Source organism: Pseudopodoces humilis, chromosome 4 (genome assembly GCF_049639895.1).
Source record: "Pseudopodoces humilis isolate 2021_Gansu_Grassland_sample_001 chromosome 4, ASM4963989v1, whole genome shotgun sequence".
Lineage (NCBI taxonomy): Eukaryota > Metazoa > Chordata > Aves > Passeriformes > Paridae > Pseudopodoces > Pseudopodoces humilis.
The window spans coordinates 67,835,883-67,858,413 of record NC_142203.1 but is presented as its reverse complement, the minus strand read 5'-3'; the positions used below and the strand labels follow the sequence as shown (position 1 = coordinate 67,858,413).

General features: G+C 55.5%; 2 protein-coding genes across 3 annotated transcripts; one reads left to right on the top strand and one right to left on the bottom strand.

The window, feature by feature from the left end:
* The first annotated feature begins 511 nt into the window (after positions 1-511).
* Positions 512-5,352, top strand: APH1A (aph-1A gamma-secretase subunit). Of its 2 annotated transcripts, XM_005527999.3 has the most exons (7): positions 512-734; positions 1,786-1,956; positions 3,043-3,116; positions 3,284-3,406; positions 3,733-3,860; positions 4,093-4,216; positions 4,441-4,615. In XM_005527999.3, exons 1-7 carry the CDS (start codon positions 622-624, stop codon positions 4,476-4,478), a joined length of 771 nt encoding a protein of 256 aa, XP_005528056.1. In that variant the 5' UTR covers positions 512-621; the 3' UTR covers positions 4,479-4,615. The 2 variants fall into 2 exon arrangements, with proteins under 2 accessions (XP_005528056.1, XP_087910306.1); XM_088054180.1 differs by lacking the exon at positions 3,733-3,860 and having other exon boundaries at positions 4,441-5,352.
* Positions 5,353-6,074: 722 nt separating this feature from the next.
* Positions 6,075-21,458, bottom strand: LOC102102515 (carbonic anhydrase 9). Its single transcript, XM_005527998.2, has 12 exons — positions 21,256-21,458; positions 14,387-14,410; positions 13,077-13,247; positions 10,808-10,950; positions 10,062-10,154; positions 9,756-9,822; positions 9,356-9,513; positions 9,080-9,215; positions 6,935-6,958; positions 6,729-6,755; positions 6,506-6,599; positions 6,075-6,364 (listed from the first exon to the last, which is right to left on the bottom strand). The coding sequence occupies exons 1-12, from the start codon at positions 21,392-21,394 to the stop codon at positions 6,301-6,303; spliced, it is 1,140 nt and encodes a 379-aa protein (XP_005528055.1). The 5' UTR covers positions 21,395-21,458; the 3' UTR covers positions 6,075-6,300.
* Between the last annotated feature and the right edge of the window lie 1,073 nt (positions 21,459-22,531).

Genomic DNA, 22,531 nt, shown 5'->3' with positions numbered 1-22,531 from the left:
GGAGGTGGAAAGAGCGTGTGTCGGGGTGTGGGTGTCTGTAAGCGGGAAGCACCCTGAAGTGCCTTTCTGTGTCAATCTCGTTGAAATGGGATTGGACTGGAGGTGCCAAGTGGAGCGAACACAGAACCACTGAGGGTGGGACAGCCTGCAAACTTCACCCAGCCCCTGCTCCTGGGAGGCCGCGCAAGGCCCCACTCACGGGGCGGCCGAGGGGAAGAGGCCAAGCTGTGTCCCCACAGGACCACGGGACATGCCAAGCTGAAGGGACCCACAGGGATCATCGAGTCCAGCTCCTGCACAGGACCCCCAGGGGTCACACCGTGTGCCTAAAAAGCCTTCACCAAACGCTTCCGGAGCTCTGCCAACCTGATGCTGCCACCTCTTTTCTGGGGAGCCCGCCCCGCTCCGGCTGTGCCCTTCCCGATATCCCACAGCTCCCGTGACTGACGGGCCTGGGCCCGCCCCGCGGGCCCGCCCCGGGACGCTGCTTCCGGCGGCGGTGGCGCGCGCACGTGTGACGTCATCGGCCCCGGAAGGGCGGCGGAGGGGGAAGGGGCCGCGGGGCCCGTCCGGTCCGAGCTCCGGGTCCGACCCCGGTCCCGTGTCCCCGCTCCTGCCGAAATGACGCTCGCCGTCTTCTTCGGGTGCACCTTCATCGCCTTCGGGCCCGCCTTCAGCCTCTTCATCTTCACCATCGCCCGCGACCCGCTCCGCATCATCATCCTCATCGCCGGGTCAGTCAGCGCCGGGGGCTCTGGTGCTGCCGTGGTGTGGGACCAGGATCGGCTCCGGGAGCGGTGTGGGCGTGGAGGGGCGCTGGGACCAGCGCCGGTGCTGCTACCAGAACCATCGTGGTGGGGGCACTGATTCTGCTGCTGCTGGTGCTGGTACCGGTTCGGATGTGATGTGGTGCTGGTCCCAGAGTCTCAACACAATCGCTGTAGTCGGGACACGGGTGCTGGTAGCGATGACGGTGCTGGTGCAGTATGGGCGTGACAGGAGTGCTGGTACCAGTATGGGTGTGACAGGGTGGTGGTGGCATCAGGGGTGTGATAGGCATGTGACTGGTACCGGCTGAGGCACCACCGTGGCTACTGCAGGCACACCAGTGCTCATGCTGCTGCTGTTGTGGGTTCTCTGGGGTCACCTTTGCTCATGCTGCTGCTGTTGTGGGCTCTCTGGGGTCACCTGTGTTCATGCTGCTGCTGTTGTGGGTTCTCTGGGGTCACCTTTGCTCATGCTGCTGCTGTTGTGGGTTCTCTGGGGTCACCAGTCCTCATGCTAGTGCTTTGTGGGCTCTCTGGGGTCACCTGTGCTCATGCTGGTGTTACTGCTTGCATGACAGGAGCACCAATATTGTTTCTCTTACTGTCACAGCACATCGTAGACACAAGAACTCATACAGTACCAGTGGAGGGTTGGTAATGGTACTGGTGCATGTGTGCAGCTGGGAAACTGGTACTAGGTACTTCTGGTGTGGGACCAGAAGGGTGTGGTACTGAAACTGGTACTGGCATGGATATGAGCCTGGCACAGGTGCTGGTACTGCTGTGGGCACAGCAGGGGCACTGGTGCCAGTTCTGGTGACCAGTGGGGCAGGAGTGCAGGCACAGCGCAGCAGTGAGACCCACACAGGCACCACGTGCCCAGCACTGCTATCAGAATGGCACTGGGGCTGGTTGGAGAGTGGGCAAGGCTGGGGCACAGCTGCCAGCACCTGTGCCAGTCCCAGCATGGCAGGGGCTCTGGCACAGCACCAGTGCCAACAAGCTCTGTCTCTTACAGGGCTTTCTTCTGGCTGGTGTCACTGCTGCTTTCGTCCCTCATCTGGTTTATCGCAGTGAAAGCCAGCAACCCCCAGGATGAGCAGCTGCAGAAGGGTCTCCTGATTTTTGGGGTGATGTTCTCGGTGCTGCTGCAGGAGGCTTTCCGCTTCCTTTACTACAAGCTCCTCAGGTAACAGCATCTCCCCCACTGTGCCAGCACTGCTGGACAGTCTTCTCGGCTGTGGTGGTGCCAGATTTTGCCTGTGAGCTGCTGGACTGGGGGAGTGTCAAGTGTGGTAGGAAGCTACCTCAGTGCTTACCATGAGCACATGGGTGGCACCTGTTTCGGTGTGTTGACCTGTGGGTCTCAGGTGGTGGGGCAGAGCAGCCCTAAGGTCTGGAGGATCTGGTGCCATGACTAGCTGTGGTCGCAGTCTCAGAGCAGCCTGGGCAGCTCCCAGCCTTCCTGATACCATTGTCTTGGAGTGCAGGGTTCATTGCTGCCAGGGGAGCACGTGCTGCACCCTGTCCTGTGGATGGATGGGCGCTGCTGGGGCTGGGCAGGCAGGCACAGGGAGGTGTCCTTCATACTCCCTGGTGTTCCTGGATGGAAGCTGTGAGAATGCTGGGGGGGAGCAGTGTTGGCAGGCTGGCGCTGCTCCCTGCGGCAGGGCACTGCCGGAGGTGGGCAGGCAGAGGGTAGCAGAGCTCCACGGAGCAGCCTCTGACAAAACCACTGCGTTTCCTTTGCCTTGCGGATCTCCAGTCCCAAGCACTGCTGTCCTCCCCGGGCTGAGGAGCTGCCTTGCATCCTCCTCACTTATTGCACCTCTAGTTAGCACAAATTATGAAGCCTCTCCTCTCCCAGTTACTCACCCCATAGAATTTTTCTAACTCTTCGAGCTCTACCTGCACCTCCTCCATTGCTATTCAACATCTTCCTTAAGTACGGAAATCAGGTACAGCCTCCCACGCCTGCGGTGGGGCTGCTTTCCATGTGGGGGTGCTGCTTGCCTTGCACCCAACGTGTGTAACCCTGCTCTGCCAGGCTGGCTGGCACCCACATTCCTCTGTGGAAAATCTTTCTATATGGCCTCACGTGATTTTCACATGCTTGGTTTGTCTGGTGGTACAGTCACACGGACAGTCTCCGTGGTGGGTGTTGCTTGGGGAGAGGAAGGTTGCCAGGAAGGTGGCATGCTGCAGAGTGAATACTGCACCATGCCTCAAGAGGTGGCTTGGCTGTGCTGGGCTCCAGTGTGCTCTCACCCCGCAGGAAGGCCATCGAGGGGCTGGTGGCTCTCAGTGAAGACGGCTGCTCCCCCATTTCCATTCAGCAAATGGCGTATGGTGAGTGCTGTGCAGAGCAGAGCGCCCTGACCAGGGGGCAGGGGGCGATGCTGGGCAGGGCTGAGCTGCTGTGAGCAAAGGGAGATTCCTCATGCCAAACCTCGCTTCGAGGTGCATGGGGTGACCCTTGGGAGGTTCAGAGGTTAACAGAGTCCCTGTCCTGGCAGTGGCTGGCGTGGGCTTTGGTCTCATGAGTGGCGCCTTCTCCATGATCAATCTCCTGGCAGACTCATTAGGGCCTGGCACTGTGGGCATCCATGGGGATTCACAGCTGTATTTCCTGACCTCAGGTGAGTAACTAGCACCCTTCACTCACATCTCTGTCCCACTACAGAGGCAGCAGATGAGGCACTGGAGTTTTCCCTCTTGTTTTCTTGTCCATGCTGCACCCTCACCCACCAGAGCCCTGTCACATATCTCTGTCACAAAACCTTGCTGTTACCTGTGACCCTCCCTGCTCTTCTTTCCATGTCTCCCACACTCATAGTCTGACCCAGCACCTCCCAGCCAAGCTGTTTCTCTACCCCCCTTTACTGACTAATCTCCATCCCTTCCCTTCCCTGCAGGCCAGGTCAGGTGGGTGATTCTCTGGTGATACCTTTGCTTCTCCCTGCAGCTTTTATGACCATGGTGCTGATTTTCCTTCACACCTTCTGGGGGATCCTCTTCTTTCATGGCTGCGAGCACCGGCGCTGGTGGGAGATCGCAGCAGTTGTTATCATGCATCTCACTGTTTCGGGGTTGGTGAGTAACTGGGAGCAGGGCTCTGTGCTGGGACCTATTCTCAGAGTACTGGTCCCTGTGCTAGGAGGAAATAGCCTTTGGTACTAGCAAAGGAGCTGGCCCTTCACAAATCAAATCCTGGGGCTGGTGCCAGCTGTCCCGCTCCATTCACTGAGGTGATGACACTGCCACGCATCCTATCCCTGTCCTCTCCTGCCTGCTCACCCTTATCCTCTCCTGCCTCTCTCTGCAGTCATTTTGCAACCCCTTGTACGTGGGCAGCTTGGTGCCCTCCTACCTGCTGATGGTTGGTGCCGCTGCCTGGGCTTACCTACTCTCGGGGGGATCTGCGCAGAACCTGCGGCGCTTCCTGCTCTGTAAGTGCTGCTCCAGAAAGGGGATGGGGGACACTTTGGGTCTCATGGGGTGCCAGGATTGGTACCATTGGACTCCCAATGGCTCAGGAAAAGGTATCATCTCGTTGTCTCCCAGACCAGAGAAGCAGGTGGTTTTTGAGGCCATGGTCAGGTTGTTGCCTCTCTTGGGAGAAGTGGGGTAGAGTTTGGTGAAAACTCACTGTTACTCTTCTTGGTTCCTGCAGGTTTACGGAGCGGAGCCAGCCCCCAACCAGGATCCTGAGGCCCTGCAGGATGTTCCGGTCCCCAGCCATCCCTCCCCTCCCCTCCTATCCTGGCGGCAGGATCGGCCATCACCTTCTTTGCAATATCTTTTCTCCTGGACTGGGGGACCCCAGCCAGCCTTGCTGGGGCAGGCACTGGGGTCCAGCTGTGGCAGCCAGCCGACCGGTGTGGCTGAGACTGGCTCACTCCAATGCCCCTTTGGGTGTCCCTATGAAACACCTCAGTTTTGGGGGACCCTACTTTGCTGGCCCTGCTGTGAGCTCAGCCCCAGTTAGCCTGCGTGTGACTGCCAGAGGCTTGAGCCCAAAGAAACCCATCGCTTCTCCCCCCGCTGCCACAGATGTGCTGCCCCCCTTGCCAGGGCAGGGGGCTTGCATTGCCTCCTCGCTGCAGGGTGGAGGAAAGGGCTTTGCAAAGTGCTGCCACGCCCTGGGTTGTGGCTGACTGCTGTAGTGCTCCTTTCTCCACCTCTCTGCCCAGTCCTGCTGCCCCAGGAGCCACAGCCCTGGCAGGGCTGAGCTGGCATCCTGGTGCAGTAGGATGGTGCTGGGGGACCCACAGGTACTGACAGCATTCAGGATGGGAGGAGGAGGGGAAAAAGATGGTATCCAGAGGACCCAGTGGGCATGGAGGGTGGTGGAAGGCTTGGGAGGAGATGCAATGCCACAGCTGTTGCCGGCACAGATTTGGGAGGGGGTTCAAGGGACCATTCCAATGGATCATTGCCCTCTCCTGTTCTTGGGGATTTTCAGGCGGGTACCAGCCCTGGTTCTGTGCCACAGGGCTGGGAGGGAGAAACTGCCATCGGGCTGAAAAGGCAGTTTTATCCACAGTGGGCTTTTATACCAATAAAATTAAGTACCACAGACAAATGGGGTTGTGTGTGGCCAGTAGTGCTGCCCTTGTGGGGAGGGTACAAGCAGTGGTAGCTTGTGCTGGTGTGACTGGAGTGGGATGGTCTGGCAGTTGCAGACCCCTTTTGCCTGCAGACCTTGCTCCTGCTCTGTCCATCCTAGCAGTGCCTGTGCTCTAATTTTGCAGTTTTGGGATGGAGGCTGCTGAGGGCTGGAGATAGGCAGGTTCCTCTCCTCTCCCAGGCAGGGCCAGTTTCTTTTGGTTCTGCCATGGCCATAAAGCTCCCTGGGACTTGGCTCCAGCTCCACAGGAGCCACCATGAAAGGTGGGAGGTAGCCACAGATCTAGGGTTGTTATGGCTAATATAGCTATGTGATAAAGCCAGAGGTGATCTGGGTGGTGGCTGACCAGCAAGCAAGCAGTGGCTCTGCCACCTTCAGCTCTGCCTTTCTTCAGCCTTACCAAGCCACAGCTATGTTTTTCCAATACTTTGCACAAATAAGAGGAGGAAGAAGTCCCAGAGTGATGGAGGGCAGGGCTGGACTGTAGAAGAAGCCTTGTGCTGCTTACTCTGGAGCTCTGCCTGGTGCATAGAGGCTGATGCTGTCTTTGCTGGTTGAGAAGGGGTCCCTGCCCACCCCTCTCCACAGTTGTTCCAGCTGCATCAGCATGCTCTTTCCTGCCCCATGGCGCTCTTTCCTGCCCCACAGCTTCCCACAAAGGCAGCAGAGACACTTGGTACCATGGGAAGATTTTACTTTTTTTTTTAATGTTTTTTACCCTTTTTTATAACAAAAATATCTTTTGGGGCCAAATACTGCCCCCCAGACAAACAGTCCATGTGCACAGCCCATGCAGCCAAGGCATGCTGGAGCACTGGTCTTCCTTGACCTGGGATGGGAGAGAGGAGAGGTGGGGTGGCAGGCTGAGCCCGTGGGGCTGGGACTGCCATAGAGGTGAGGAGTTTATGCGGTGTTCTCGGTGCTGGCTGCCGTGTAGATGACCTTGGATTTGGTCGGTGAGTCCAGCCTGGGGGGGGAAAGAAAGAGGGAGGAGCTGTTAGACCAGATGGAGGGTCTTGTTGCCTGAAACCACCATTAAACCCCATTCTTGTGCCATGGACCCATCCCAACCCCAGGCGCTGTCGTCCTGCGCCTCCCCATTGCTCACCGTGCGTTCTGGCTGCGGTGCTTATAGATGTACAGCAGGAAGGCCAGTGCTGTGACAGCAAAGAGCACCCCAAAGAGCACAGCCAGCACATCTCCTGCAAGCGAAGCACAAGCGTGTTACTCCGGGTCCCCTGCAACTACTGGCTGAGGGGAGGCAAGGAGCAGACTAGTAGCCCAGGAGCCAGAGGGGACACAAAGGACCAGCCTTGGCTGAGCACACTTACCTGCATGAAATGAGCTCGAGTGTCCTTCTGAAAAGGAGACAAAGACCAGAGGATGAGAACCAGGAGCGTGGATGCTAGAACAGCCCTACAAACCCACTGTGGCTGCCCACCCCCCAACTCATCACATGGCTTGCACAAGACCCCAATTCTCAGGCAGGTGCACCCCCTGCCTACCTTCCCCCGCTTTGTGCCAGCTCTTCACCTACCTGCTGTTGCTGAATCATCACTACCTGTAAAGAGAGACAGCACAGTCAGGGGTTTGCCTTTGAAGTATTTTGGGAAGTCTCAAACCTGCAGGCCTTTGGGCCCCTCTTCCAAAATAGGGTTGCCCACAAGACTCCCCATCACCCATCAGCAGGAGAGAGCTGCCTGCCATGTCCCCAGGAGCTCACAGCATCTTGCTGCAGGAAGCCCAGTCCTGACACCCTGCCAGAAGCAGGAGAGAAAGGGAGAAGAAAGGATCCCTGAACCAGAGCCCACACCTGAGCCTCTCTGAGCCCAGCCAGAAACTCCCCCCACTGTTGTTGCCACAGCCTAGGAAGCAGTCAGGGTGCTGAGCACTGCAGCACCCCATGACTGCACTGGACCCCACAGGAGACCCCAGAGAGGCACCTGGGATGAGCCCAGGAGGCAATAGCCATGGGGACAGTTGCCTGTATGGTCAGCAGCTCTGAGGGAGGAGGCAGCCACACACTGCAGGTAGGACACCTGGCATGGGATGGCTTGGCGGCCCTACCTGCTGGGAGGGAGCCCTGCTGGACAAATGTTTGCCCAGTATAAAAGCTTGGCTTATAAAGAGCTGCATTATCATCTGTACGTGGCTCGGGTATGGTGCACAGAGTGGCACTATCTATGGGCTCTATCCAGCTGCATGGCTGCTGCAGGAAAGCTGCCACCTCAGTCCAGCAGCTGAGAACAGCAGTGGTTATCCCAAATTGGGGGTGGCTGGCAAAAGGATTAACGAGCATGGATACAGAAGGTGAAGCTGGAAGCAAAACAAGATGTGACCCCACAACACTCCATCTCAGTGCTCAGCAGCCCCAGGGCTAAAGCAGGCAGTTAGCACTGATGTGGGGAGAAACCCCCAAACATCCTGTGCACACAAGGCAGGGGACCAGTAACCTCATTCAAAAGTACTGGGACATTCTCCTGGCACTTCTGGGGCAAAGACCTTTGTAGCTTTGTCACAGTGGGGATTTTTGTTTAGAAATAACAAATAATAATAAAAAAAATAGGTAGAGCTAGGCAACTGCCCCCTTGCCCCAGTGTTGGGAAGCTTTGGAACAGCTTCTGCAAGAAAGTAGTAAAAGAAAGGCTTGGAGGTAAATGGAAAATATGATAAAGTATCTAAGAGGTTTACCAAAGATAGAGCATGCCAGCCTAACCCGATATCCTTCTTTGATAAGTGATATTCTAGACAAAGAAAATGCGGTAGATTTTATCTCTCCCAGCTTCAGTGAAGCATTTGATGCAGTGCCACATGGGAAACTGCTAGCCAGGCTGAAGACCACAGTGATTAAAAGCTTAGAGCCATTAGCAAGCAGGCTGCAGGTGGAACGGTGAGGGAAGTGCCTTGCACCATATTGTGTGGTTATCGAGGCATTGCCCAGAGGCCTGGGACCAACCCTGTGCTGTTCCTATTAGTCACCTTCACAAAAGGTGTAGGAAATGCCATCAGAACAGAAAAGGAACAGGATATTGAACAGAAAACTCCCAGAGCAGCAATGGGCAAAAATTCAGTCATGCAGAGCGATAGTCACACCTGAAGATTAATAGTGATTTCTACTCATGCCTGGAAATCACCAATGCAAGAAAGGCCTTCGAGGAGAAATAGAGGGTGGGAATTCAGGGATCCCTCAAACAGGGGACTCTGTGCCTGGCCAGGATGACTTTGAGGCCCCCTTGGCAGAGCACAGCCTTCAGGAGGAGTCCCCAGCACTGCCTGTCCTGCAGGATTTGGAGGAGGGGCGTTCACTGCAAGCTTGTACCTCTGGCAGCTCTTACTGATTTTATCGGTTGCATTTGGGATTAAAGTAGCTAGCTGGAGTGCTAGGACTTGCCTGTTTGCTCTTGACTATGCATCCCCTAGTCCTGCTACTATTATGTCTGCAAGACTAAGGATAAAATAAGTTTCTAGAAACTAATCTTCCCCAGGCAGGGTGAAAGAAGTGCAGAAATGGGAGAGAGCAGCACCCCAAGGCCAGTGCTGCCACATGTCACTTCCTGGGCAGGTCTGACCCATGCAGATGCTGTGTTTCTGTAAGATACACAAAGCACTGCCTCCTGCTGCCGGCCCCATCACTGCATCTCTGCTGCTGGGAGCAGCCTGAGCACACTCACACACTCCTTACCAGAAGAGTGCTTCACTGAAGGGGTGGTCTGGAAACTCGCCAGCACCCGTCGCCCGTGCAGGTTCTGCACTGGCCGATAGTTGTTCTGCAAAAGCTCGTCATCAGGGCTTCTCAGGGTCGAAACCAGCATTGACATCTGGAAGGAGAGCAGTGTGAACAGAATAGCATCCATCCTGCCTTTGGGAGCAGGTGAGCTGCAGACCACTGGCACAGGGCACCTGCACCAGCTTACGAGGAGAGGCTGGGAAAAATGTGGAGCTCATTGCCCTGACAGACCTGGTGATGAGAGAGCAGCATGGTCTGGTTGAAGATTGTCCATTTGACTGTCTGGTAGCAGGGAGGGGTGGTCAGAGAGCCATTATAGTGGAAGTACAGTTTCAGGTTGGCAGGCAGTAGACCTGCAATGTTGAATCCGGGCACCAAGGTTTCTTGTCCTGGGAGAGCAAACATCATAGGAGTGAGACTGGTACAAACCTCTTGGTGGACAGCAACATGAAGGTCATGGGCAGCCTGGCACTGCCTGTGCCACTGCAGCCACTGGAGAAAGAGCAGTTGATTTGCCCTGGAGGCAGGGGAAACAAAGGGGCTGCCTGCTGAAGCCCTGCTCTGCTGAGCAGCTGGTTTCTCTGCTGGGCTGCAGCCCCTGAGACAAACACAAGGTGGGATAGGGTCTTACCTACTTCTTGGATTTCGAGCAGATGCTTAAGTATTTCATGGTAGTATTGGTTCTCCCCATGCCCAACCTGCAACACAGAGACCCCAGGGTAACAGCAAGGCTGGGGAGACAAGATGGTGCCAGCAGTGCCAGCCGAGAGGTATTGCTCCTTGACAGAGGCACCCTATCCCAATGACCCCTTAGTTCTTATCAGGGCTGCTCTGCCCTTTCTCTCCCCTTCTTCCAAAGTACACTTGCACCTCTGCTAGTCCCCAAAACTCTGCCCACCCCGGTCCCATCCTCCCCATGCTGATCTATGGAACTCACCTCCAGAAAGGCTCCCAGTACAGCCAGGCCATCTGGGTGAACCATTGCCTCTGTAAAGCTGTCATACTTGGTATTGTAGTGGACCACATGGATCTGGAAGGGAAAAATGCAATCCCAGTGCTGGATGGACACCACTGGGTGATGCTCACTCCCACAGGGCTACAGCCTGCTGACACAAGGGCTGTGAGAGACATGCAGGCATGATGAGTATCACTGCAGAGGAGGGAAAATGCTGGTGGGACCAAGAGAATCTGCTGCCACAAAGCACCCAGCATGAAGCTCTGTCTGCAGGAACTTCCCTGGTCAGGAGCAGCAAACCAGCACTCTGTCCTGCAAAACAGGGACTAATACTGCAGAGCCAGGATCACTTTGAGGACAGCAGCTAGAGAAGGAGGGATAAAACCAGATGCGAGCTGGCAGAGCAAGAGGACAGTGTGTACAGAGTAAACAGTCCCTGTAGCTCCCAAAGCAGGCTCACAGCCTCCAGGGAAGCTGGCTTCCACAGCCTGGGGGCTGCCACAGCTCCTGCTCCATCAGCCCAGGACCAGGCTTCACCATGAGTCCGGCTCAGCACCAAAGTGTGGCCTGCTACACTGAACTCCATTGCCTAGGATCCTGGCCAGGAGTTACAGCCTACATCCAGTGACAACCAGAGCCATGGGCGAGGAGCAGGACAGCATTCCAGCGCCTTCCCTGCCCAGCACCATGAGGGAAAAGATGCATCCAGCACCATGAGGACTCCTTACCTCGGCAGCAAAGCGTCGCCCATTGACGGTGTGCTCTGAGCCGTGTCCCGATGGCGAGCCCCAGTGCAGGTGCAGCTGTACAGCTCGGTACTGCTGGGCATAGCCACCAGTGAGGGCCAGGGACTCGGGCAGATCAAGGACAACTGCAAAAGCAGAAGGAAGAGGTCAGTAATACAATATAAAGCCCAGACCAGGAGGTGTCTCAAGGGAAAGTCAGCCTGGGCTTCTAGAAACTGGTCATAACAGAAAACCTTGCTGTCATGAGGCTGTGGGCAAGCCTTCCAATGTGTCAGGGTTCAACTTCTGACTGAAGGTTGTAGGATACTGCAGTAAATACGTCAGCTTCAAAAATAGCTGCTACGAAAATGCTGGAAAGTGAAGAGCCCCTCTGCAAAGACTCCCGGGGCCAGCTCCAAGCCAAATGTTATCCAACAATTTATTCAGTAAGTGAGAATAACATAAAGACATCATGGACGAAATTCATAGAGAAAGATACTGGCAGAGTGGTGAATATCTATGAGAGCAGGGCATCTGAACAGAGAGCTGCAACTCTAGTGAGCTGGGAGCTTTCAAATAAAGCAGCCTGCAAATGTATGACAGCACTGGAGCTAGTGGCACAGAAGCATTAAATATTTTGAAAGCACTTAAAGCTAAAATTTTTGCCTCTTTGGATGCCATAAATTCATACTTTGTGCTTTCTTTACCTTATTATGCTTTATCCAGCTATTTTGGACTTACGCAGCAATGCAGCAAATCTTAAACTGAAACAGACATGTGGCAAAAATATCAGGGAGCATCCCTAGACTCTGAGAAAGGCTGTCCTATGCTTTTAAGCACCTTCTCCTAATTTTTAATGTAAGGTCTTTTCATTTTTCCTTTTTAGATGTGGTGTCCCTTAGTAACATCACTGATGGGGCACAGATTTGGGACTAACCACGTAACAGGGCTGTGATGAGTCATTGTCCGTTTTGAATTCCTTGCCACTGGGTTCAGAGATAGAAAACTCAAATACAGGAAGTGAGAAACTGTTCCCTCCCTATGAATTTATCTGCTTTTACACTTTTGTATAGGTAAACCATTCTCTTCCTTCTCCTAACTGAGTCATTTTCAGGCCCTCAAAAAAGCTTATGAAGCATATATACTTTGTTCCCAAAATGAGTAACTGTACAAATATCTTACTGGGCTTGCAACTTTTTTTTTTTATGGATTTTTATACAGAAGAACAGTGGTTGCCACAATAAAAAAAGGCATGTTAAAAGCATGTGAGAAAGTACATCCCCCCCCACCAATGAAAATGCTCTCACTGCTTTTCTAAACACCAAGCAACACCAGATGCCAGGGTGTCTAAAATAGCAACTACTGAGCTCAACTAGTTTAACTCTGCAGGCACATTAGGGCAGGAGGCCACAATATAGAGCTCCGTGCATGCAGCATGCAGCTGATCTGACCATACACAGCAAGCCTGACCTGTCAAGTTTTCTGTATGCACAGGTCAGCTCCATCTCGTTGGCTACCAGGGCAAGGAAGTGCCTTATCACACCGTCAGCAAGTTCTTAAGTTGCTTTCTCCATAACCTTTTCTTAGCTCAGGGACTGGCAGAGACCAGCATGCACAAAACATTCTGCCTTCTCCAAGAAAAAGCTGGTAGCAACCAGGTCCAACCATCCTCAGCTGTGGAAAGATGTGGTTTTCCTCCATATCTGGACTAGCGAGGCTGATACTAAAATAACGTGAATAAGTTGTGTCCAGAACTGTACAAAAACCATTCTAGTATTAGAGAAGGGAAAAAAAAGACCCATAAAAATTTCTTAAGATCTTGAGATAGAATCCTTACGTATGGACAAAGTAAGGTGGTCAACACTGTGCCTTAAACTTAAACTCTAACTTACGTAGGTAACTTAAAATCTAAGTCACATCATGAGACTGATGAGTCCTTTGAAGGTGAAATGCAGGGGAGGAACCAGTGGCTGAAAACTTGCATTGGAAATATCAGGGACACATTTTTAAAGAAAATGTGGAATTATCAAATTCCTGGAGCCAGCTCCCAAAGGCTCTGTACACCTTGGAGCTTCTCACCTCATCCAGGAATACAAATGGACCTGTAAAATTTCTACAGCCTGGTGCTTCCTTTTTGGCCTAGAAGGCAACAGGGCTGCAGCCTGCAAGCCAGTGTCCAGGGAAAGGGTATCAGAGAAGCCCAGTCCTGCTCAGAGAGTCTGAGCATCTCCTCTCCTTGTGCTCCAGCCCCTGCAGTTGCCTCTGCCCCTACCTGTATGCCCATTGTTCTTCAGCTTGAGCTGCTTGTTGGCAGGCAGGCTGTAGCCCGAGAGCTGGATCGGCCGCAGGTCAGGGCTGAAGATGACCTGAGCTGTGTCAACATTGATGGGTGACTGCTTGGTGCCCCCACAGTCCGAGTAGTCTGTACTCCAGTGCTTCAGGTCTGGTGCAAGAAGGAAGGGAGGGACTGTCAGTGAGATCTCCAGAAAGAAGGTTTGGGGGTGTTGGGGAAGTGGGCTGGCAGTGGCCAGGGAAGTAGCCATGCATGTAAGTTTAGCTTCCATGAAGTTTGCTTGGGAGCAGCTTTATACCAACATGTGACTGAATGCAGCTGTATCAGGAAAGGTCTCAGAGCATGGTGAGCTGCCAGGAAAGTCTATTTTTGGGGTGTTTAGGAAGAGTGCAAGAAGATCATTTACAAGTGGACTTGGCAAGCTGAAGAGCTGCTGCCCTGCAGCTCATCACACACTTGCTGCCTTGCACAGCCTGGCCTTTGGCAGGTATCACCCCCAGTACTGCTTGAGCAAGGTACCACAGTGCTCCTGGGCTCTGTGGCAAAGGGCCAGCTGACATGGCTGGGTTGGCTGCTGAAATGGCCACCTCTCCCCAGTACCACAGCTGGGATAAGCATGGCTGATGCCCCAGAAACCTCCTTTTGCACTGCAGAGGGCTGCTTCTAGCATGTCATGGGCCAGTGCAAACCCAGGCTTGCCCCCAAGGCCAGCCCCTTGCAGGACCCCTGTAAATATGGAACTGGGCATTAGCAGCTGAGCCAAACCCCAGAGTGATGGTGCATTAAGGAGTGTATCTGTCATACCGCTGTGGTGATGCCCATCATGGGTGCTGTGGAGAAGCCCCCCTGGCCTTGATGGGAGAGCAGGGCCAGGCAGGATGGGGAGGGAGGGTGACAGGGGCCAGAGGTGAAGACAAGCTAATCCCTGGGCTGGTCAAAGTCCCAGCATGGGCTGCAAGTCTAGTCTGGGGAGAGCAGCCTTTTCCCCACTTGGCACAGAGTCAGGGGAGCTCTCATTCAGGGAGGAGCCCTTCCCTGAGGGGCATCCCCCCACACCCACGGGGCTGGGAAAGCCCTCATTGGAGCTGCTGTTTCCTGGTGAAATCCTGGTGAACCCCTAGCTCCTCAGCCCATCCATGCCTGAGTACGGGCACTGTGTCAGGGTCAGGCAGGAGGGAAGGGTGAGTCGTGGAGTGTGCACAGAAGCCTTGTAATAATTAACCACGGCTGGCTCAGTTCCAGGATCTGCTGGGTAGTAGAAAAAGCAGAAGTAACTGCAGGGTATTTACCTTCATAGCTCCAGTGGCTGTGGCCTTGAAAAAAAAGAAAAGAAAGAACCACATGAATGGAAGGGAAAGGTTGTCAGCTAACACACCTCTGCCAGGCAGCCAGGTGCCTGGACTCACACTGCCTTCCTTCCCCCTCCCCACCTTTGCTTTCCCACTTCTCCCTCTGTCCCAGCAAAGGGCATGTTTCCAGAGGGTACTGCCTCCTCGGAGCACGGCCAGGTCCCCTGCACTTGTCAGTCAGAGGGAAAACCCCAGGGCTGACATTTTGTTGTCATCCTTAAAAAGGAGAAATCAGAGATACTGGCTTCCACTACTGAGCAGCTGTAACAGCAGCTGCTCCAGAGAAGACAAAACCTCCCACTACCCCAAGACAAGGCACTTCACAAGTGCAACTCTCACACTCCATGAGGAGTTTGGGCAGCAAGATGCACTGCACCTTGCAGACACCCTCCTCACACCTGGGACTGACAGCAGAGGAAGAAAATGAGCATCAAACCCTTTTCTTTACATCAGCGAGCGCCCCAGTGGTGGGGAGGGGCTTTCATAGGAAAATGTGCCAGGCCAAATGCTCAGCTTCTATTCCCAGTTGTAATTCATATGACCACCCAAATACCCACACAGAGCTTCTTTTGGTCCTACCATGCAAAACCCTTTCTTCAGGAAAAGCAGGAGAGAGGATTAGGGATCCCATGCCAGGACCTCTGCATTTCTTGTGTCACCCATGGGTCACACTGTTACCACAGAAAGGCAAGATGTGACCTGAGCTTCCCACAGCCAGTGGTGTGCCCACTGTGCAGATCTAGAGGGGACAAAGCCCTGCTGGGAAGGTCCTGAGAGTACCCAGTACTCAAAAGGCTGGCCCTCACACTGTCACTCTCCTCCAGGGCAGCCAGCAATGCCTGGTTTCCTGACACATCACTGGAGCTGGCCTTAGAAGTGCACCAGAACCTCTTCTCAGATACACCTGACCAAACACCTTGGCTACCACCAGCCCTTCTAAACAACCAGCTCCAGCCATGTAGGGCTGGTGATTGATGTAGAGCTCAAATTGATGTCGAGCTTTGCCCCGAGCAAGGAAATATGGCCCAAAACGATTATGTGCCTGCTCTGACTGGCACAACAGGTAATTCATGAGCTCCTCCTCTGATTTGTCCTTACCAGGAACATTGTCACTGCAGACAGGCTGTTGGCACTTGCCAGCCCATGAGTACAGGATCAGAGCGTGCCAGGATGGGACAGTTGTGGGGCAAACCAGGGCATTCATACAGCAGCAATGACATGGAGGAGTATTTAAGAGGTACAGTTGAGCCCAAATGTGATCTCTGCCCCTTGGTGAGGCCATTTGTCTGCTAGCCTTGCCAGGATGCAGGAGGGTCTCTGCAGGAGCTGCTCTGGCCCCCATCCCTGCTGCTGACATGAGCTATCGACACGCACTTGCTATTAATAGGAGTGGATTCCAGCTGAGGGGTGAGAAAGGAAGAGGCAAGCTTTCCCAGGCCCAGATGTCCCATGCAAGGCCCTAAGCCCAGCAGGATCCTGCCCTCCACTCAGTGAGGATCCAGGCATGGGCACTGCTGGGGGTCTTGGTGCATCAGGAGAGTGGAGGACCACAGCCAAACTGGGCTGGGAAAGGCTGGTTCAGGGGCACTGTGCGCTGAAGAGGTGGGAACAGATTTCAGGGATCCCTCCAGCGTGGCTGGCAACTCACCTCTGTCACATTTCTGATGCTCAAGACCAATATTCAGGAATATCTTGGCTATTCCCAAAGGCATAGGAAGAAAGAGCAGCAAGCGGAGGACTGGGCAAGCCTCAGCTGCACGCACACATATGCCCCAGGACAGACTGCAGTGCCCTCTCCATGTCTGCTTGCATGGCACTGCCCAGGGTTGCACCCAGCTGTGCTACGGCAAGCTGAGATTCATTTGTCCCACCCATCTTGCTCACACAAAGGATACCTGCTGTCCAGAATCCAGAGAACATGGACCCTCCTCTGGAAACACCCTAGATCATCTCCCACCCTCCTACCCCTCCTGGCACTATCTGCACAACACTCACACTGGGGCAGTCCTGGCACAGGTAAGGCACAGCACCCCAGGGCTGGCACATGGTGCCTTGGTTCACTGCACATGCCTCAACTGGCACAGCCTCCCCCGACACCCCACTTTTCACTCACCTCCAGGGACTCTGTCTAGGCAGAAAGCAGCTCAAACGTCATATCACAGATTGAGCAATAGCCCCGTGCTGACACCTGCCCTGATGTGTCAGCACTGTGCCAATTACCTCAGGTTCCCACATCTCCCAGAACACACCTATTCCCAATAGCCGTGGGGGCTCTGGACCCTCCTCACAGCCTCTTGTCAGCTCAGCTCGGCAGCGTTCAGACATCCCGAAGGCCGTAGCTGCGCCCAAGAGCCAGTTCGATCCACCCCAACACAACGGACTTCCCCAGGGATGTCTTGGCATCAAAACCAAAGGGACCCATGAGTTCTTATGCACCCACTGAAGCCCCCTTGAGCGTGTTTTCCCATCCCGTGGATCTGGGTGCAGTGACGGCACAGCCAGGCCACCCCCTCGGGCAAGCACAAGCATCTCTCCAGCGCAGCTGTGCAGGGTTGGGGCCCCTTGGCACAGGCACCGAGCGCTGCAGGAGAGACCGCCGAGGCCAGCCCAGTCTCAGCAGCAGCCCCTGCCTCGGCACGGCTCGGAGGAGCCCCGCACTAACTACTCCGATCCCTTCCACATGGGGGCATTTCCAATCTCGCATCCTTTACCGTGAACATTAACCCACTGCCCTGCCCAAGTGTGGATTTGCATAATTCAGCCTGCCTCCCACACTTCCCGCCGGACCACGTCTTCTCCTTCGAAAAGCTGTGTGATGCCAGGTCTCCCTTCTGCTGAACAGCTGCCGCTCGCCACAAAAGACGTGGCTGCACCTCTGCAGCGGGTGCTGCAGCTCTTTGCATGCCCTGCCGTTCCTCTGAGCACCCACTGCCCCGGCAGGGACTGCAAAGCGCTCCCAAAGACGGGGGGAAACAGCCCTGGTGATGCGATGCGCACACCGGGGGGTAAGAAGAAGAGGGTTCCTTGCAGGGTTTCCAACAGGAGAACGCAGTAGGGCGCTGACAGGAGCTGCCTGCCCTTGCAGGCCTCCGTTCTCAGCCGAGCAGAGCCCCTCAGTTCACCTGAGTACTGCCTGCCACCCGCCTTTCCACAGCAGCCTGCGATCCTGCCAAGTTTCCCACGAGTTTCCCCTCTTCACACCCTCCCTTTGTGCTTTCTCCTGCTGTTCCTTGCTCCCACTCAACCCTCCCATTCTGGGATACAGGCTTTGCTGCAAGTGCCAGCTCCCTTCCCTCCTTGACATCCAACACCATCCAACAACACTCTCCTGCCGAGTTCAGGCAGACGCTGCCATTACCAGCGTGCTGCTCCGCATGTCCTGCAGCCCGGGAGGAAGGGTAGGAGCAGCTTTTGGCAGCGTGAGGAGCCAGCTCAACCACTGGCTGCTGTGAGTCCCACATAGGAAAGGCACTGATGCAGCAAGCTGTGCACAGGAGACCTCACCAAGGGCACACAGGAATGGACTGTGCACCCCAAGGACTCAGGATCGTTTGCACAGACCAGGAGGCAGCCCTCAGCAGAGCCAAACAATAAGGAAGGAGGCCAGGGGGTTTGCCCTGTGGGTCTGCACCCCCCATCCTGACTTTTTCATATTTTAGGGTCTATGCAGTCTGAGGCTGCTGCAGGGTACCTGACAACACTGAAACACAGTGCTGTTCACAGTGTGGATGCTGCCTGACAGCTACACAGACACTTGTGCTATCTGCTCGCCTTAAGCTCTGGAAGTTCGATGGCTTGTGTGTGGCAGGCAGCACAGCAGGCTCGCTTCTAGCTCTTCCACACTGCTCTCATCAGCTGGGCACGCGGTGCCCTGTGCTCAGCCACAGGGAGTGCTGGCATCCTGCCAGAGCCTCCTCTTCCCTCTGGGACCCAATCCTGAGCCACACCTGGCTCTAAACCCCAAGGGATGAGTTCAGCTCACAGATGCCAGACCAGGACCAGCTTGCTGTGCCCTGTCCCAGGCTATGAAGGGATCAGTGGAGCTCATGGCCCAGAAGAGAAGGTGGGTGGGGTGTTATTCTTGAGGGTCAGCAGGCCAGAAGGTACCAGGACACGCAGAGATGCACAGAGTGCAGGTCCCAAAGTGGGGACCAGCCACAGCAACCAGGTTCCAGCCTACAACACACATCCAAACACCCTGTCCCTTGAAAGCAGTAACTTGATTGGGGTACCTGGACTGTGCCACTGTGCTCACACTGCCCAAAGCGAGCTCTCCAGTCTGTTGCAAACTTGGCACAGGCATAAGGTCTGGGCAGCGGGGTGCATAACCTGAACATCCTTCATCCAAACCCCACTGGAAGTGTCTCTATGGGAGGGCTGTGCCATCCCAGCCCCACCTCCTCCCTGTTTTCCCCATCCAGACACAGCCCCATGCAGCAGCACCCACGTACCTTCAGCTCAGGACACCACCCCATGTGCTGCCATGGGGGCACTGATCCCTCCCAAGCCTGGCTGCATTAAAGCCCCTTTGTGTTTGTGAACTTGGACCCACTGCAAGCCTTTGGGATCAGCCTTTAATCTGCCACTGGTAGCACAGGTTGCTGCAGGGATTGTTCTTTGTTCTCCTGGGGGACAACTGCCTGCGCTGTGGAGCCCAAGACTGCCAGCCCCCCCGCAAGGGGCAAGGGTTTGGGTGGAGGAAGGCATAGGGCAGGCTTTACTCCAGGGCATGTTCCTTCTCCTTCTGAACCCAGCTTCCCCAGCAAGTGCTGGGGGAAACAGGAAACAATCAGAGCGCTGCAGAGAAAGAACCATCCCATCAAAAGGGATAAAAATGGGGAAATCCCAGAGGACAGATCAGTGCTTGGAGCTGGGGAGAGATATGATTAAGGAGTATTAAGCAAGAAAAATAGGTTCACTTGGAGGAAAAGGATATTGGGGAATAAGCAAGAAGAGGACACTGAGAGCAAGACACTCTGAATAGGAGGGAGAGGAAACAGGGAACGGGAGATACTATTTCCCAAAGACACACTTAATATGGGACTCAGGTCTCTGGGCAAGCCAGAGTCTTCTCAGGGAGCAACCCCATGGCAAATCCGTGAGCATGTGCCATGTCTGGAGAGCCACGAGCCCTACCTCATGCACAAGCCTCAAGGAAGAGGGAACCAGCTCACCACCAGCAGAGGTGCTGAGACACGCAGCTCCTGGCACCTGGTAGGAGCTTTAGAGTGTTCCAGCCATGACCTGCTTCTCATGGGATTCCATCCAGATCTTCAGCCTCTAACACTGCTATAGCATGGGCTAACTTGCCTGTTCCCTACTGACCTCTTGGCCACTGCCTTTCCCCTTCTCCATTCCAGTGCTCCCACCCACCCATCCCAAACCTCACGCGGTGTCCAGCCCCTTGGCCAGCGCAGCACACCGGTATGCTGAGCTCCCACCCTGTGGCCTGGGTTACTTAATCTCTGTGGCAAGAACCGTCTGCATCCCCATCCCTGTCCAGTGCTCAGCCCGGCAAGAACGGCTCTGGTAAGAAAAGTGATTCATTGCAGTAACAAAAGCAGCTTCTGGTACGAAACATTCCTGGTCCTTACCACAGGGCAGCTGTCCTGGCACTGGTCAGGATAACTCCTTACCAGAGGCAAAACCAAGGACACGCTATGAGGCTGAGCCCAGGAAACAAACCTGTGGGCAAAGCGAGGACAAGGAGCATGACCAGGGACAATGTCCCAGTGTAGCACTCAGCCCCAGAAGATCAAATCCACAGCCCTCCCCCAAAATCCCTGCAGAGCGCTGGCAGCGCTGTAGCTTCCAATCAGAACAGGGACCAAGACCAAAGACCCAGGACTTTTTCCCTGAACCTGTAACTCTGAAAACCTCTACACTACCAGCAAGACATCTCACGGGGAGGAGGAGGGGCACACAACCCTGCAGCCCTGCGTTCTGTCACGTCCCTCGTCCCCCATCGCCAGCCGTGAGGCAGCCCCCCTCCAACTCTGCAGCAGGGCCAGACCCCGTTCTTGGTGAGCCGGGGGGGACGAGGTGGATGCAGGGCAGCCCAGCCGACATTCTGCAGGATAAAGGGGACTGCTCACCGTTCACCACGCCGGGGTGCAGGGTTGGAATCTCCGGGCGGTCCCCGGGAGCAAGCAAGGGCTGCTTGGTGCGCAACCCTTGTACCGCGCCCCCCCCCGCCGCCGCCCCCATCTCAGTGAGTTCTGAGCCCCTCAGACTGATGCAAGAGAGACTTAGTGAGGGAAAAGGGCTGCGGACAAAGCGAGGGGCCAGCCCCTGGGCAGGGGTCGGGCTAGTCGAGCCGCACGGGAGTTGGCGGGAGCAGGGACAAAGGCAGGGACGTGCTGGGAGGTGCAGCGCCCGCAGCTGGGCGATGCTGGGGAGACTCATCTCCACGGGGAGCACCTCATCCTGGGGCGCACCTGAAGCTCTAACACGGGTGCAGCAGGAGGTACAGCAGCCCCCCCGCCCCAAACCAAGCAAGGGGAGAACTCCCTGGCGTTGAGGACACCTCTCCACAAAGCATCAGACATCCCAAATCCAACACCTCTTGCACTGAGGCGCTCCACTCATCAAGGACTCCCAGCCCAGCAAGGGAGGGAATCCTGTACATCAGGGCACCCCATGTATCAGAGACCCCAAACTCAGTACTGGGGCGCTGCACGCATCAGGGTGCTCAAGCTCCGGCCATCCCAAACTAAGCTCCGAGGCGCCTCCTTCACGGGGACCCCAAAGGCAGCAGCGGGGTTCCCCACGACTCGTGGAGCCCCGCGCACTGAGGGACCCCCGCTCACCTTTCCCCGGGGAATGAGGGAGCTCCTCGCCGCCGTGTTCCTGGTCGGTCTCGCTTTCGGAGCCGGCACGGCCCAGGGCGGGCAGTAGCAGGAGCGGGAGCAGGAGCAGGAGCGAAACCCGCAGTCCGGCGCGGTTCATCTCCGGCAAGTGCGCGGGTGCGGGACGGCGGCTCCGTGCCTGCCCGCCCGCCCGGCCGCACGTAAGTGAGAGCGGGCGGGGAGGAGGCGGCGGCTCTGACTCACGCCTCCGTTACCTTTTATAGGGGCTGGAGCCAAAGTCTGCCGCCGCACGGTCCGGCCAGGTGAGCCTGGCTCGAACCCGGGACTCCCCCCGGGGCTGCCCCTACCCCACTCTAGTCCCCCGCCGGGACATACGGTGGAGCCGGGGCCGGGGGAGCCCAGTCTGCTCCTCAGTTCCTACGGGTGTTCTCTCTCCTCAGTGATGGTTCAAGGATCCCTCAAGGGTGGGGGTCCTTCTCCCTAGCAGTAGCTGAAAGACCCCTGAGCCAGTGGGTGTCCCCTCTCCACAGTGATGAGTGAAGGAGCTCTCAGTAGTCGGCGTCCCCTCTCCTCAGTGCTGTGGTTGGGATCATCCAACAGTGGGTATCCCCTCTCCTCAGTGATAAGTTTGGGATCAGTCAGCCATGGGGTTTTGCAGTCCTTATCAGTGGGTGCCTGCTCTCCTCAGCAATGAAGCTGGCACCCCTTGGCCATGACTGTCCCCTCTCCTCAGTGGTCAGCCAGGGACCCCACCATCATGGATGGCTTCTCAGAGTTGGGTGAAGAACCCTTTGATAGTGGCTGTCCCTTGTCCTCAGTAATGGTGTTGGGACCCCTGAGCAAAGGGCATCTCAGTGGTGGGTGTCCACTCTCCTCAGCAGTGGGTGAAGGAGCCTGCTGTATTGAGGTGCAGACCCCCTCCCCCCAAGGCTGTCCCTTCTCCTCAGTGGTGGGTGAGGGACTCCTCAGAGGTGGATGTCCCCTCCTCTTGCTGATGTACAGGTAAGAAGAGCATTTCTGTGGAGGCTGGAGGATGGCACAGCTCCACTCGGGGCAGAAGTCTTTCTCCTGCTCCTCAGAGGTTGCAGGAAGCATATGGGTGCTGCTATGTGTATGTATACAGTGGACCTGGATACCAAAAAGCTTTGAACAAGGTCCTGCACCACAAGTGACCAAGCACATGGAAGCAGACTGCAGTCCATGCTGGTAGATGCAAAGTGCTGCAAATTTGGTGCAAGCAAGAATGCACATCATGAGGGTGGGCTTTAATCAGCTA